The following is a 13,929-nucleotide window of genomic DNA, read 5'->3' as shown; positions in this document are numbered from 1 at the left end:
CCAACATCCCTCTCCTGTTGGAAGCAGGAGTTTGGGCTCACTGGCTCTGAATTCACTGCGTTCATGCAACGTTTGCTCCTAAATTGCCCTTCCCAGCTGTTTACCAAGTGCCTTTGCATCACTTGCAGGGTCTGACAGCAGTTTGCTGGTGGGAAAAGGGTTGCAGAAATGGGGGTTTTGCAAGCTTTCAGGCCTGCCTGTACCACACTGCTCTCGGAGCCGGATAATTTTGTCTCCTCAGAGCTGTGCTGACAAGCACAGCTTATCACAGGTTATTTTTGTGCCCATATTTTCCCAGGGCCTCAGGAGCAGCCTCCCTGCTGCAGTGGTTACAGCGGGATACCTGGGGTTTATTCTCTGCAAAGGTTGGAAGTGACTCGGGGGCAATGGTGTCCTCTGCATTTTAATTATTATTTCTTAAAAGCCCAGGATGGGTGGCTCCCAGTGGAGTTGTGCAGCCTGAATATTGATGGTCGTAAACCACGCCAGAAGGAAAAATGTGGGCTGCTCACTGCTGGCAAATGGACTTTAAATCAACAACCGAAGCAGTGTCGGTTCATAAAACCAGGATTTTTTTAGCCTTGAGGACAGAGGTACTTTAAATCCCAGCCTTCGGGTTCACTGATCTGCTGGAGAACAAACATAAAACTCCACCATGGAGGACCTGACATCAGCACATATTTTTTTGTGCCACGAGCATTCGAGGTAGCCCTTTTGGTTTTTGCTCACTGCATATGACATTTCCTTGTATAATAATGATCTTGGTGGCAGCAGGAGGGAAAACTTACGACCCAAATGCTGCAGGAGGGGAAATTATTTACTGTGATAACCACGCTTGTCGAGACGTGGTGGCTGTTTGTGATGGAAGTGGCAGGAGAGCTCACTCCTTGTCAAGCCTGGCAGGACACCACTGCTGATGGATTGAGTTCTCTTTGCCCTTTTACATGTTGCACCAGGTTTTAATTGACACCCAGCCTCTTTACAGAGCTCTGTCAGTTCAGTCTACACGGTGTGTTATGTGGATGAGTTTAATGGGGCTGTTTACCCAGGACAGTATTGACTGCCAGGTTTAATTCCATAGAGGCATGTGCAGCTGTTCAGACTGGTGGAATCTGATCACAAGCCTTGGTGGGAAGGTGTCTGTGGGCTTTGCTTGGGCTGTGATCCCCAGCTCCTGCAGTGCTGCCCTGGCACCCTACCCCTGCCCTTGCTGTTGCTCCTTGCTGGGCTCCTGGAAATCCACTCACCTGAATCATTAAGGTTGGAAAAGACCTCTAATACTATCAAGTTCAACCATTAATCCAGCACTACCAAGCTCACTATTAAACTATGTCCCTAAGAATATCTGCATGTTTTTGGGACGCTTCCATGGACCGGTGATTCCACCACTTCCTCAGCAGCCTGTTCCAATGCCTGACCACGCTTCCAATGAAGTGATTTTTCCTGATATCCATTCTAAACCTCCCCTGGTGCAACTTGAGGCTGCTTCCTCCTGTCCTAGTTCTTGCTACCTGGGAGAGAAAAAACTGCCCCCCACCTTTGGTGGATGGGCTGACCCAGGACATCCATTTTGCATCAGACTGCTCCAGGCCCACAAGCTTCCTCAGCCCCTCCTTGGTTTTACCTTCTCTTCTCTGTACTTTCATTCTTTTTCTCCTTTCTTTTTTTCCCAGCACGGCTTCCTACGTGCGCTGCACAGCCAATAATCTCAGCAGAGGGTTTTCAAACGCAGCGCATCTGAAATAGGAAAAACAATTTTTTTTTTCCCAGTCTGTTTAATATTTCCCCACATAAAATGCACGGGCACATCCGTGTTTATCAGCACGCTGTGAAGAATGGCACAATTTGTATATAAATGCTGATTTGCATACATTTTAAATCAAACCTCTTGGAAGGCAGAGTGACTTCTTTGCCTGTTATACGCTGGACCAGCAGTTCCCATGTTGCATCCTGGAGCTAAGTTCAACCTGCTGGCAGCTTCCAAGGGCTTGAATTTTGCTCTGAGTGTCACCGCTGTGAGACCTTAAGTTTTCAGGGTCAGTTTGGTTTCCTCCCCAGGTTCCAGCCAGCAGCGGGGTTGATGGAGAGGATCCAGGCTATAGCTCAGAACGTCTCGGACATCGCAATAAAAGTCGATCAGATTCTCCGGAACAGCCTCCTCAACGGGAAAGGTGAGTGTCCCTGGGGCTCTCCATGCTCCAAACCTCTTATGTGTTTTTGCTGCTGCAACAGGAAGATCCAGCCAAGCCTACCATGAAAAATTTGGTAGAAATGCCAGGAATGGATGCGGATATCTGAGGTTTACCTTCCTTGGGAAACTCGTGCCTGCAGGGGGGAGGAGTGGTGACAAATCTGAATGGCTGTCAGGTAGAAATGCCAGGGAATTAAATGCAAAGTTAAAGATGAGGAGCGGTGCCAGCACAAACACCTGGGCAGAAAAATGTGGTGGTTTGGATCCAAACTCCCAGGGACTGATGGGACTCGGCACCAGAAGAGACATTCCCGTCCCACTCTGGCACTGCTGGGAGGGCAGCTGGGTTCTCCAGATGTTTCTCCACCTGGCTGCATGGTTCCTGGGGTTTAGGTGGAAGATCTTTCCATTGCTTCTTCCACCTCAAGCCTTTTCAGTTATGGGCAAAGGAGGGGCTTGTAGGAGGGGTGGGGGCTTTTATTAACCCAACCAAGGAGGGAGGAAAGATCCTATTACCTTTTTAGCCACTTTCTGCCTTTTTCTAGAGCTGATTCTGGGATCTGAGTCTTCTTTCAACAGCTCAGCAGGAAAGAATTTTTGTTGCAACAATTTTTGTTGCAAGTTTACAGCATAAAGGCTGTTGAATGCATTCTTAGATCCTGCTTACAGGATAGGTGGGACCTGGGGTCTGGGCCAGGCTGAGGGCAGCAGGGAGGTGCTGTAAATGGACCTGCTGAGATTTAGGAAAGGGGGACACCCTCTCAGCATGGAAGCAGGGTGGATTTCCTCTGTTTCCTCCCTATATCTTAGTGTCCTGCTCCACTCAGTGGGATGGGGCTGGCAGCTGTGGTGCTGATTAACATGCTTGGGGGCTGCCAGACCCATCCCATCCCCTCCCCTCCCCTCACAGCATTTCTGTCTGCCCCCCTGGCACATCCCAGCTCTCCCCATGCCCAGTTTTTCTCTCTGCAGTGATGGAAGGCAGGAGGGACCAGTGTGAGGTGCCCAGGGACCCCAAGTACCCTGACTGTGCTGGGAAGGTGGAGGTGAGTCGGGGATCTGTGTCTGGGAGAGGGTTTTGACCCGCGATGGAAACTGCTGGGAGGGGCACAAAGCAACAATCCCTGGGGTTAAACTGGGAAGGACAGTGGGAAGGGGTTAGGGTTTCCAGAATAAAACTGGTTGCTTTAATATGGGAAAGGTTCAGGAGGAGGAGCAGAAGCAAAGATGTGGAAAGCAAAGCAGGGCTGTGGTATAAAGGAGAAGACACAAGGAAGGTGTCCAGTCTTCTCTGGGAGCCTTTGATGCAGAAATGTAACTATTTTCCCCCAATAATAAGGCTTGTTCCTTTAGTTTGAGTCATACAAACCACTGAGGCCACAGTACCCAGAGGTGTTCAGGCAGCAGCAGAATCAGCTCTGTGAGACCTGCAACCCTCCCTGCCTGGAGTTTCTGTGTTTAAGGCCAGAAGCACAGCGAGGAGGAAGCACTGTCACATCGTCTCTAAATACCTGGAACATTCCCTTGTGTCTGGGGAATAACCTCAGCACTGCACAGAGCAGCATCTTGTTCAGGTGGCCAGGACCTCCATCTCAAGTAGGATGTCCTGCCTGACCCAACCTACTCTTTACACCTGAATGCAGCCTGGCATTTGGCCCAGACCATGATGGCTTTGTCAGAGAGCATATTTACATGAACTAATTAAAAGCATCTCCCTTTTCCCTCCCCTTCCCAACCTCCTGCTTCAAGCTCAGCCTTCTACAGGGCTGAGTCTCGCTGAAAAGATGTTGAAGGGTATATGAAAATGATATGGGAGAGGGCTGTATTTTTCTCTTCCCCTAGTGCTAGGCATCCTCTCCTTCCACAATTTCAGTAAATTCAGAATGTAATGTAATTGTGGAAGGCTGTAATCCCATCTCCTCTCCTGATGATTGCTGTGCTTTACATATTGGGCGCAGCGACCTGTCTCTGAGTAGATTTGGTTTTGTAGTTGAATTAGGAAAGGGCTGGCAAGAGCTGTTGTGGGGGATGATAAATCGCTGCTCTGGTCTCTGGTTCTTCTCCTCCATGTGAAATCATCCTTGGGGACTGCAGCAGATCTGTCTTGGTGCCCCGCTGTGCCCAGGGCAATGAAATCAGCAGCTCCCCTTGCTCCCCAGCCAAGCTAGTGGGAAGAAATCCCTGTGGTGTATCATTTCTTGGGGATTAATAGCTGTGCCCCCAGGGAAGGTGTGTGTTGGTGCTGGAATCAGTGCTAGAAGCCCAGGGAGCCCCCAGCAAACCTTTCTGGCTGTTCCTCTGCCCTGTGTGCCTTGGAGGCTGACACTGAGACACAGGTTCTGGGTTTGCAGCCCTTTGTCCACCCTCTGCCCTTCATTTCCATCTCCCAGGTAAAGGGGATGGAGAACAGAGGTTTCCCATAGCAGGGGCAGCTGGCAGGGCTGCCACATTCCCTCCTGGCCAGAGCATGAGCCCCATGTGTTTCTTTGCTCCCTTGCAGTGGATGAGGGCCAGGTGGACCTCTGACCCCTGCTATGCGTTTTTTGGCGTGGACGGCACCGAGTGCTCGTTCCTCATCTACCTCAGCGAGGTCGAGTGGTTCTGCCCTCCCCTGCCCTGGAGAAACAGGACGGCGGCTGCGCCTTCGCCCCCACCGCGGCCCCCGGTGCAGGTAAGGTGGGGACAGCCTGTGTTCTGCCACTCTGGGAGGGTCTGGGGGGAGACATCAGCTGGAAATAGATGTTCCCAGAGCAGCAGTGTCAGCAGGGCCGTGATACCTCTGGTGGGTTTTCACAGGATCACAGGATGGTTTGAGTTGGATGGGACCTTTAAAGGTCATCTAGTCCAACCCCCTGCCATGGGCAGGGACACTTTCCACTAGGCCAGGTTGCTCCGAGCCCCGTCCAACTTGGCCTTGAATGTTTCCAGGGATGGGACATCTACCACCTCCCTGGGAAACTCGTGCCAGTGTTTTATCACCTTCATTGTAAAAAATTTCTTCCTTAAATCTGGTCTGAATTGACCCTCATTTAGTTTAAAGCCACGACTCCTTGTCCTGTCACAATAGGCCCTGCTAAAAAGTCTGTCCCCATCTTTCTTATAAGCCCCCTTTAAGTATTGTAAAGGCTCAAGAAGGTCTTCCTGGACCCTTCTCTTCTCTAGGCTGAACAACCCCAACTCTCTCAGCTTGTCCTCATAGCAGAGATGCTTCATCCCTCTGATCATTTTTGTGTCCTCTACACCTACTCCAACATGTCCATGTCTTTAATGAGGAATCCGGGTTATTATGAGATGCTCTGGGTGCAGTGAGACCTCTGGGTTTTGCTGCATGAAGTGGAGGAGCTGTGGTGGCTCTGGGGAGTGCTGTCCATGCAGGAAGGACCCACAGCACCTGAGCTGCGATGGACAGACCTCCTGCAGCCCCTGGGGCAGCCCGGAGGCTCCTCTCGTGGCCGCTTTCCCTACACTCACAGTGCAGAGCGTGTTCCTTTCCTAGGCAGCTTTCCGGAGCGACCTGGCTCACCTCCTGGAGCTGATTGGCACGGGCAAGGAGTCCCTCAGCTTCATGAAGAAGAGGATCCGGCACTTGGCCCAGCAGTGGCTGCGGGCGGCCCGGCGCCTCGAGCAGAAGCTGAAGGGGCGGCAAAGGGACCAGAAACACGTATGAGCAAATTGCACAGCAGGGGCTCGTGGTGTGGAGATGGGAAAGCTGGGCCCTTGGGAGCACGGAGAAGTGGAGACAGCTGGGCTGTGAATGAGCTGGAAGGAAAATTCATTTATGGAAGCACGTGGGCCTGCGGGGTCGGTCTGTTGCCCGTGGATGTGGCTCCACATGAGTTCGGGATGTGGCAGGACTGGTGTTGCTGAACAATGGGGTGGATTTTGGAGTTGGGTCCTGGTGGATGGGAGAAAATGTCCAGCTGGCAGCCAGACATCAGCAGGGGGCAGGAGTCTGGTACGTCTCCTCTGAGGACATGCTGAGGTTGCTGGCCCTGCCGTTGGTGTATCTGTGGTGCCCTTCCCTTCGATCCCTGTGTGCTGGGAGATCTCCCTCCATTCTGTGGTTCAGCCTGTGATGTAATCAGGAATGTGAGCGTGGTCCCAGGACACAGAGCACCAGACAGGGGGAGCTGGCAAACTCTGACCATTTGGTCTTTGCTAATTGGACACATTTCACTTGCCTTCATCCCTCTCTGATTTCGCTGTGTAATTACAGTGTGCGAAGGACCTGGAGGGACTCAGGGACCATAAGTTGTTTTGGATTGGAAAACCCAAATTGTCCTTTTCCCCAGTGCTGACCCCTCTCCTTGTCTCTCCAGATCTTGATCCATATTGGCTTCCTGACGGAGGAGTCGGGGGATGTTTTCAGCCCACGGGTGCTGAAGGGGGGCCCGCTGGGCGAGATGGTGCAGTGGGCTGACATCCTGGCTGCCCTCTTCCTCCTGGGACACAGCCTGAGAGTCACAATCTCCCTGAAGGAGCTGCAGAGGTGGGTGCTGGGTTCTGTGGGTGCTTGGGCCCCCCTAAGAGGGTCTGCCCCCTGCATGTGTGTGGGTTGCATTGAGGTGTGATGTGAAAGCACAAGGTCAGAATAGGTTGCATGTGGCTTTTCCCTGACCTGCATCTCAGGCCAGGCTGGTGCTGTACTGGTGCAGGTGTTGGGTGGGTGCAGACCACCAGCATCATGGAATTGATCCCATCCTTTCTGCATCTCAGGAAAGTGGGAAGGACTGGTGTAAAGTGATGCTTTGCGTGGGGCTGCTGTGGACTTGCCTTGGGCAGGCACTGTGGTCCTGGCACTGGATCTGAGTGGAATGATCCCCCGCTGCCAGCACGCAGCATCCTGTGTGCTGCCTTCCTGGCATCCTGTCCCCTGACCCCTGCCTGGAGCTGGGCATGGGAAAGGCTCCCTGTCGCCCATCATTCCCCAGGGATGCTCTCTGTGGGGCTGGTGGCCCTGTGGCTGCAGGGTGCAGGTGTCCTGCAGTCTCTGGCTCTTCCCACTGTACATGGCTGCACTCAACCCCCATGGCTTTGCTGGTGTTGTCTGAGCAATGACTGTGCTCTCTTCCTTCCTTCCTTTTTTCTTTCTATTTTTCCCTTCCTCCCTTCCTGCTCTGCCACAAGGCAAGCAGCTGGTGTGGCTGCCAAATAGAACCTGCATCCCTTGCAGGTGGGTGGCAGCCCTGGGGAGTCCCTCCTCAGAAGGTGCTGGGGGTGGTTTGGGGACCTGCAGGGGAATTTGCTGCTTCTGGAGGCACTTCCCACAGAGGGATGGGCTTTTTGTGACGTGGGATATGGGGCGATACAGGGTGAGAGTCTCCAAGAGGGACCAATATTAGATGGAAAAAGTAAGAGGGCGAAGCTAACCACGTGCCACGTTCCTCTCTGCTGATGCAGTTTTGTTATCACCAGGCTGACACTACTGCCTCTTGTAGCCTCACAAGGTTTCCTTACCATCCTGAGTGGAGGGCAAGTGCCAGAGGAAATACAGATTAGATGGGTTATAAATCAAGAAGAGCCTGAAGCTGCCTCAGGGACAGGCCAGGCTCTGGGACATGCTAAGCCAGCATCGGCCACATAATGAGCCGTGCTGAAAAGGGAGTGAAAAAACCCAACAATCCTGGAGAAAAAACAGCACAAAAAACCCCCCAACCCAGCCCCTGTGGCATTCAGAATTAATGAACGGAATTAGCTCCCGACTAATTAACTCAAAAAATAATCCTGGTCCTGATGCAAGAGGCAGCAGCTCCTCAAAGAGGCGTGCACGTGTCACAGCGATCCGCGAGGTGTGCTGAGCTCAGCTGATGTGCTAAATAACACCCGTGCACTCAGGGATGAAAGAAGTGAATGGCTGGGAGGGTTGTGTTGTTGCTGTGTGGTTCTTGCTTGTGTTTTTTAATGAGGAGCCTCATGGTTGTTGTTGAAGGAGGGGAAGGAGCTGGTGAGTCTTACAGGGGGTTTTGCAGCGTCCGTTTCCCTCTGCGAGTGACTGGGGAGCTGCGTTGCTGCCTGTAGTATTTTGCCTTTCTCAGAAGCGTGGGAGCTTCAACGTCAGTTGGCAGTGATGAGATCTCTTCTGACGTGGATTTCGATGTGTCCCCTGGGATGCCTGGGAACGGCAGCTCTGTCTCTTCCCCTTTGTAGCTGAGATGGGAAGTGAGGGAGCTGGGCTGGGACTGCACATTTTGTCCTTCTCTGTGTCCCAGTGATAGATGCTGTCCCCACCTCCCCAAGAGTGTGTCCTGTGCCTGGCTTTGATGACATTTTAAATGCTGGACACCCATGTCAAGTGCCCACTTTCATATTGATGGGGCTGGGGCCAGTGGAGGCAGGATCTGGGGCTGTAGCCAGGTCCCCTCTGTCCCAGACTGAGCCCAGCACTCACTGGGACCCTCCTGCAGCCCACCAAGAGATGGGTTAATATGGGTGTCAGAAGGGGGGCAGAGGTTCTGCCCAAGGGGGGACTGAGTGGTGCCAGAAATCCTGCTCAGTGCCTGCAGATCTCTCAGCAATGTCCCTGCTCTCGGGCTGGTGGCTCTAAGGAGTGTTGGGAAAAGCTTTTGCCTGACCAGGAGTGAGTGGGAGGCTTAGCAGAACAAGTGTAATTAATCCTGAGTCATGCTAATAGTTAATCTTGGGCTCTTTGTTAAAACCTGGAGGGGACTTTACCTGTAGCCACAGCTTTTGGCAGGGGTTGTTTGATGCTCAAGTGGCTGGAGTTTTGCCTTGCTGTAGACTGGGGCTGAATTTGTCCTCTCCCATCCCAAGTGTCTCTTGCTGAGCTTGTAGCAGCACAGGCACCAGTGTTGGGATGGGTTCAGGGATATTTTACTCCAGAAATGTGCAGTGTTGAATCCACTTTCTGTGTATTTTTTCTTTGGCAACTCCTGCTCCTTTCATGCCTGGGAACTGTAGCTGCTCTGGCCCAGCACAGCCTTCGCTGGCACTCATAAATTATTCAGCATGGATTAACCTCTCTGCTGGTTTGTTTTTTCATCTGTTCAAATTTCTGAGCTGATTTTTCTGTGAGTATTGATCATTGGCAGGGGATCGCTGGAAGGTTTTGCCTGCAAACACTTCAGTGGTTATCTGAGAGCTGTTCATTATTAGCATCTGTATTGATTGCAATGCAGCAGTGCCTGGAGGGGGTGGTCAGGATTGGGTCTGGAATGCTCAGGATTGGGCAAACGAGGAGGAGAAATAAGGCCCTGGTCAAAAAAGCTGGTGATGGAGGACTGGGGATGAAAACAGGCTGTGAGTGTGACTGGGCCTTAAAGATCTGTGAATTCTGCTGCTATGTCCTACCAGGGGGTAATTTTTCTCCTGTAGTTGAACTAAGTCCAGGTATTTGTCCTCTTTTGCATTTCTCAGTGAATTTATGAGGTGCTTCTGATGCGTCTTGAGAGGCAAGGGGTGAAACACAGGCTTATCTGGTCCCTTCCAACCCAAACCATTCTGTGACTCCACAGGGAGCTTCTGTGCAGCTCCCTGGGAGGAAAGCAAACCGTTGAGCTGGAACAGGGAGCCAGGAGCTGTTTTCCATCTGAGATTTGTGCTGGGTTGGGAGCCAGCAGCATTTTGAGCCCTGTCTTGAAGCAGGGCAGGAAGAAACATCCAAAATCTGAGTGCAGACGCTATTCTTGCTGAAGACACCTTGTCTTGTGTTGGTAGCTCAGAAGTGCTTTCAGGGAGGTGAGAATCCAGGCCGGTGTTCGTGTGTGCTGCTTGGTAGGGGAGGAGTGGGAAGTGCCTGAAAGCCCTGAGCTGGGTTGATAATGAGGCAGCTCATGAGTAGATGTTGGAAAATTACAAGCAGCACTTTGGAGCAATGGCTGTGCCGGCACAAAAGCTGCAATAAACCGAGGCTTTTCCTCTGCAGCACCCGTGCTGTGGGGTCAGGCATGAAGGATGTGCTCAGCCTTTGCCCCCAGGAGAGGGGGCACTACAGGCAGTGCTGGGACCTCCAGGTCCTACCCCGTCCTCAGGTCATGGCAATGGACATCTTGGCATCTCCAGCTGCTTTTGCAGGGCTAAAGGAGAGGCTTGGGGCTGTGGTACTGCTGGAACTACAGGAGTGCTGATCTCAATGACACTGAAAGGTGCTTTTTGCGATGGTCCCCTTGAAGTTAACTGCTCATAAGGCAGGACAGAAAGTCGAAGAAAATGGGATTTGATGCCTCGTGGGGTCAGGGCTTTACAAAGTGTTCCCGGAGCTTAATTGCTCCTGTCTCTAGTTCTGATACTACTCTAATACCTTCCCTGGCAAGACACTTGGTTTTCACCATGTGCTTGTATCCTGTGCTGGCAGCCTTTTCCCTGCCCAGCAGTAGCTGTGGCTTGGGTGACAAGCCACACACCCTCCCTGTGCTGGGGTGGTGTGTGTGGGCTGCATTAGGACTGGCACCATGGTGGCACAAGGCTCAGCTCCTGCTGCCACCACTCCACCCAGCACACAGTTAGAGCTCCCATTTTCCTGTGCTCTCCACGCTCACCGAGGTGTGTTCACGCTGCAGAAAGAGCCATTCAGATGGAAACACGATGTCCAGACAAATACATTTCTAATTATTTCCTGGCAGATAAAAGCCATCTTTCTGTCTTGCATCTGTTCACATGAAAACCTGTACCGTGCCCGGGCTCCCGGCCTCACCTCCCCTCGCCAGCTGGCAAACACAGTCCTGCCATTGTGTGGGAGAGAGAGGAATTGCTTGTGAAAACAGCCAGAAGTGACCAGTTGCATGTGATCCTGATGGAGCTGCATGGCATGGCTGTGGGATTCATCAGCTCTGCACCAGTGGGCAGGAACCTTCAGCCTTTAGTGGAGCATCAGGTGCTCCTGGTACTTGAGAGCGAGTGTTTCTGGAAGCCGATGGGGCTACTGGGTTGTTCTTTTTCTGGCCAGGCATTGATGTTCTTGCTGGGACATGGCTGTATAAGGGCTGTTGCGGGCTTTGGAGAGGCTGGATTTTTGGTTACAGGGCTCAGGGGGAGCTGAAAAGATGCTCATGATTGTGGGTGCTCGACAGCTGCAACCCCTTGCAAAGACAGAGATGATGAAGACTGAACCGAGAGGTTACACGGGCGCTGGACACAACACTGTGTGTGTCTGAGCTTCCTTGGCTTCTCCAGTCTGTAATTTAATCAGGACATGTTTCTAGCAGATATATCTGGTGGGCTGGAAGGGACCTTGAAGCTCATCTTGTTCCACCCTCCTGCCATGGGCAGGGACAGCTTCCTCTAGATCAGGTTGCCCCCAGCCCAGTCCAACCCATCCTTAACACTTCCAGGGATGAGGCAGCCACAGCTTCTCTGGGAAACTTGTGCCAGTACCTCACCACCCTCACAGGGAAGAATTTCTTCCTTTTTTTTAGCTCTGGAGCAGCTGGGACAGCAGGAGACAGCCTGTCTGTCACAGGGTCTGCCCAGGCACCATGAGCATCTGTGTTCAGTTTCTACTGCTCTCTGAAGGAGCCCAAGTATTTATTTCTCCTTTCCTAGGAAGTTACTTCATTATTTGCTGAATCTCTGACCAGAAAAAAAAAAAAAAAGTTTGCTCTGGCACCCTCCTGTGCATCTCCAGGCCTTGGAAATAAAGCAATGGATTGCTGAACTTCCCCCCTGGGATGGGTAGGGCTGTGTCATACAAGATCAATGATGGGCCAGAGAAACAGTCCAGACACACCTTGCAAAAGTGAAACCATTGCAGATGCCTTAAAAATCATGCTGAAATTGCTTCAAAATCCTTGTTTCTAGCAAGTGTTCATTCTAGCAGGGGGAAGAGCTGGGAGCAGAGGGCAGGCAGTAAGATGTTCATCTTGTGGGCTTAGGTTTGCACTTTAAATTGGTTGTGATGGGATTGTCACAGACCCCCATGAGCTGCACAGGCTCAGCTCTGGCACCTTTCACCCCTGGATAACAGCCCTGTGCCTGCTGGGCTCTTGCAGACATGGAGAAGGTGAGTGAGCAGCGAGGACAGGAGCTCTCCTCCATTCCCCCCTCTGTCTTGCTGATGGCAGCAGATGTGGGCAGAGGAGATGCAATTAAATATAATACAGGATATTGGCCCAGGCTGCCAGGAGATGCCCACGAGATCCATTTAGTGCTGGACTTTGCAGCACCAGGAGTGATAAAGCGTGAAAGAAATGTTGGGTTAATTTGAAAATAGGTCAATGGGATGTAAAGATAACCCCGCAGTCATCTGATTTCTGAGCGCCTGCACCGCGCCCGGGGAGGGAACGGTCCCCTGGTTTGATTAAAGTACCTATAAGAGGAAAATAGCAGGACAAGAAGCTGCTGTAGATTTATTCTGGAGTAGGCACAGCTGGTGGAGGCAGCTGGCAGAGAGGCGAGCTCGGCTCTTGCATCCACTGGATTGAAGCCGCTTCGGCTGCGCCCTCCCGAAGAGGAGCGATGCACTAATCCGGGATGTCGGGATGGGACAAGCCACTGGATCACCATCTGGGGCTCTGGAGGTGCTGAGCACGGGCATGGGCTGGTCACCACCCTTGGCTGGTCTGGGAGGGGAGGTTTCTCCAGGAGCTGGGATCAAGTGACTTCCAAAAACAGGTCTCTGGGCTGCGCCGGCTGAGGAAGCGGCATTTGCGCTCATCAATTTTATTTGCGTAATTTCAAGCGCCATTAATAGTACATGGCACGAGGAAAAATCAGGGAAATTGCACTCCAACCATGAGTGAAATTGGGTTTAGTAGAAAATTAGTTGACTTAACTGGCAAATGATGAAAGCTTGAATAAAAAATGTTTAAATAAGGAGGAAGGGAAAAAAAAAATCCCTCCCCCCCGCCATCTCAGAGGTGCAGCCTGGATTTGCATGACTGGAATATTAAAATCAGTGGTTATAAAGTGTTTAGGGAGGATAAGGGGGGTAAATGGAGAGATGCTCTGCTCAAAGACACTGGTCCTGCTTTTAGAGCTATTCCTGCCACGCAGTCAAGGCACTGGGAGTATAGATGGATGTGGCAAGTCCCGAGCACCTGGAGAGGAGGGGATGTGTGGCAGATTGCAGTGAGGAAAGGAGCTGGGGGAGCCAGACCTGCTCCACCTAATTGGTGGAAAGTTTTTTGGAGGCTTCAGAATTAATTATGCTAATTGCTGTCTCCCACAGCCCCTCATGAAGCTTGGTTAGGGCTTTCTTAAATTAGAGATTATTTTGTAATGCAGTGGCTCGTGTGACACGTACCAGCTGGAGGATGGGGTATGCTGCAAGGAAAATGTAATGGTTTGGGGATTTTCACTTAAATACAAGATTTAGAGATTGGCTGAGTTGCTTCGCCGCAGTTGCCATGTTGGTGTAAATCACTGTTTGGCTGATGACTGAGGAAAAAGCAGCATGTGCGTGAGCAAATCTGATGTTTAGAATTGCACCTCTATAAAATCTTGGGGGTTTTTTTACTGGCTTAAAAATTCCCCTTCAACCTCCCCAGGAGGGTGTCTCCTCGTTGCCCTGTTTATCGTAGCGAGGTGGCTGTGGGAGGTGAGAGCCTTTCTATTCCTGCCATCTTCCCAATCAGTCCTGTCGTGTAAAATTGTGCATAAAAGTGACAAAACTGCGACCTGTTCCCCCTGCGGCCGCCCCGGCTGGGCTGCCCTGAGCTGACGCTGATATTCCTTGTGACAAGAGCAATGAAGCAGCTGCAAAAGCAGCTCTTCGCCTTAAATTGAAATGCTGGGTTTTTCCTGGCTTTGTTGTTCCACATTTACACACTTTCTGGGTGTCGTGG

At 51.6% G+C, this 13,929-nt stretch overlaps 1 protein-coding gene across 2 annotated transcripts in view; it reads left to right on the top strand.

Moving 5' to 3' along the window:
- Positions 1–13,929, top strand: part of MGAT5B (alpha-1,6-mannosylglycoprotein 6-beta-N-acetylglucosaminyltransferase B) — a 64,736-nt gene that overhangs the window by 33,142 nt on the left and 17,665 nt on the right. For both annotated transcript variants that reach the window (XM_032706813.1, XM_032706812.1), the window contains exons 4-8: positions 2,059–2,171; positions 3,164–3,237; positions 4,692–4,862; positions 5,688–5,852; positions 6,511–6,680. In XM_032706813.1, coding sequence (XP_032562704.1) covers positions 2,059–2,171; positions 3,164–3,237; positions 4,692–4,862; positions 5,688–5,852; positions 6,511–6,680 — 693 coding nt within the window. The remainder of the gene's footprint in view (positions 1–2,058; positions 2,172–3,163; positions 3,238–4,691; positions 4,863–5,687; positions 5,853–6,510; positions 6,681–13,929) is intronic.

The sequence above is a fragment of the Chiroxiphia lanceolata genome, chromosome 19 (genome assembly GCF_009829145.1).
Source record: "Chiroxiphia lanceolata isolate bChiLan1 chromosome 19, bChiLan1.pri, whole genome shotgun sequence".
Classification (NCBI taxonomy): Eukaryota; Metazoa; Chordata; class Aves; order Passeriformes; family Pipridae; genus Chiroxiphia; species Chiroxiphia lanceolata.
Note: the sequence above shows the minus strand (reverse complement) of the source record. Positions and strands in the feature narration are given on the sequence as shown.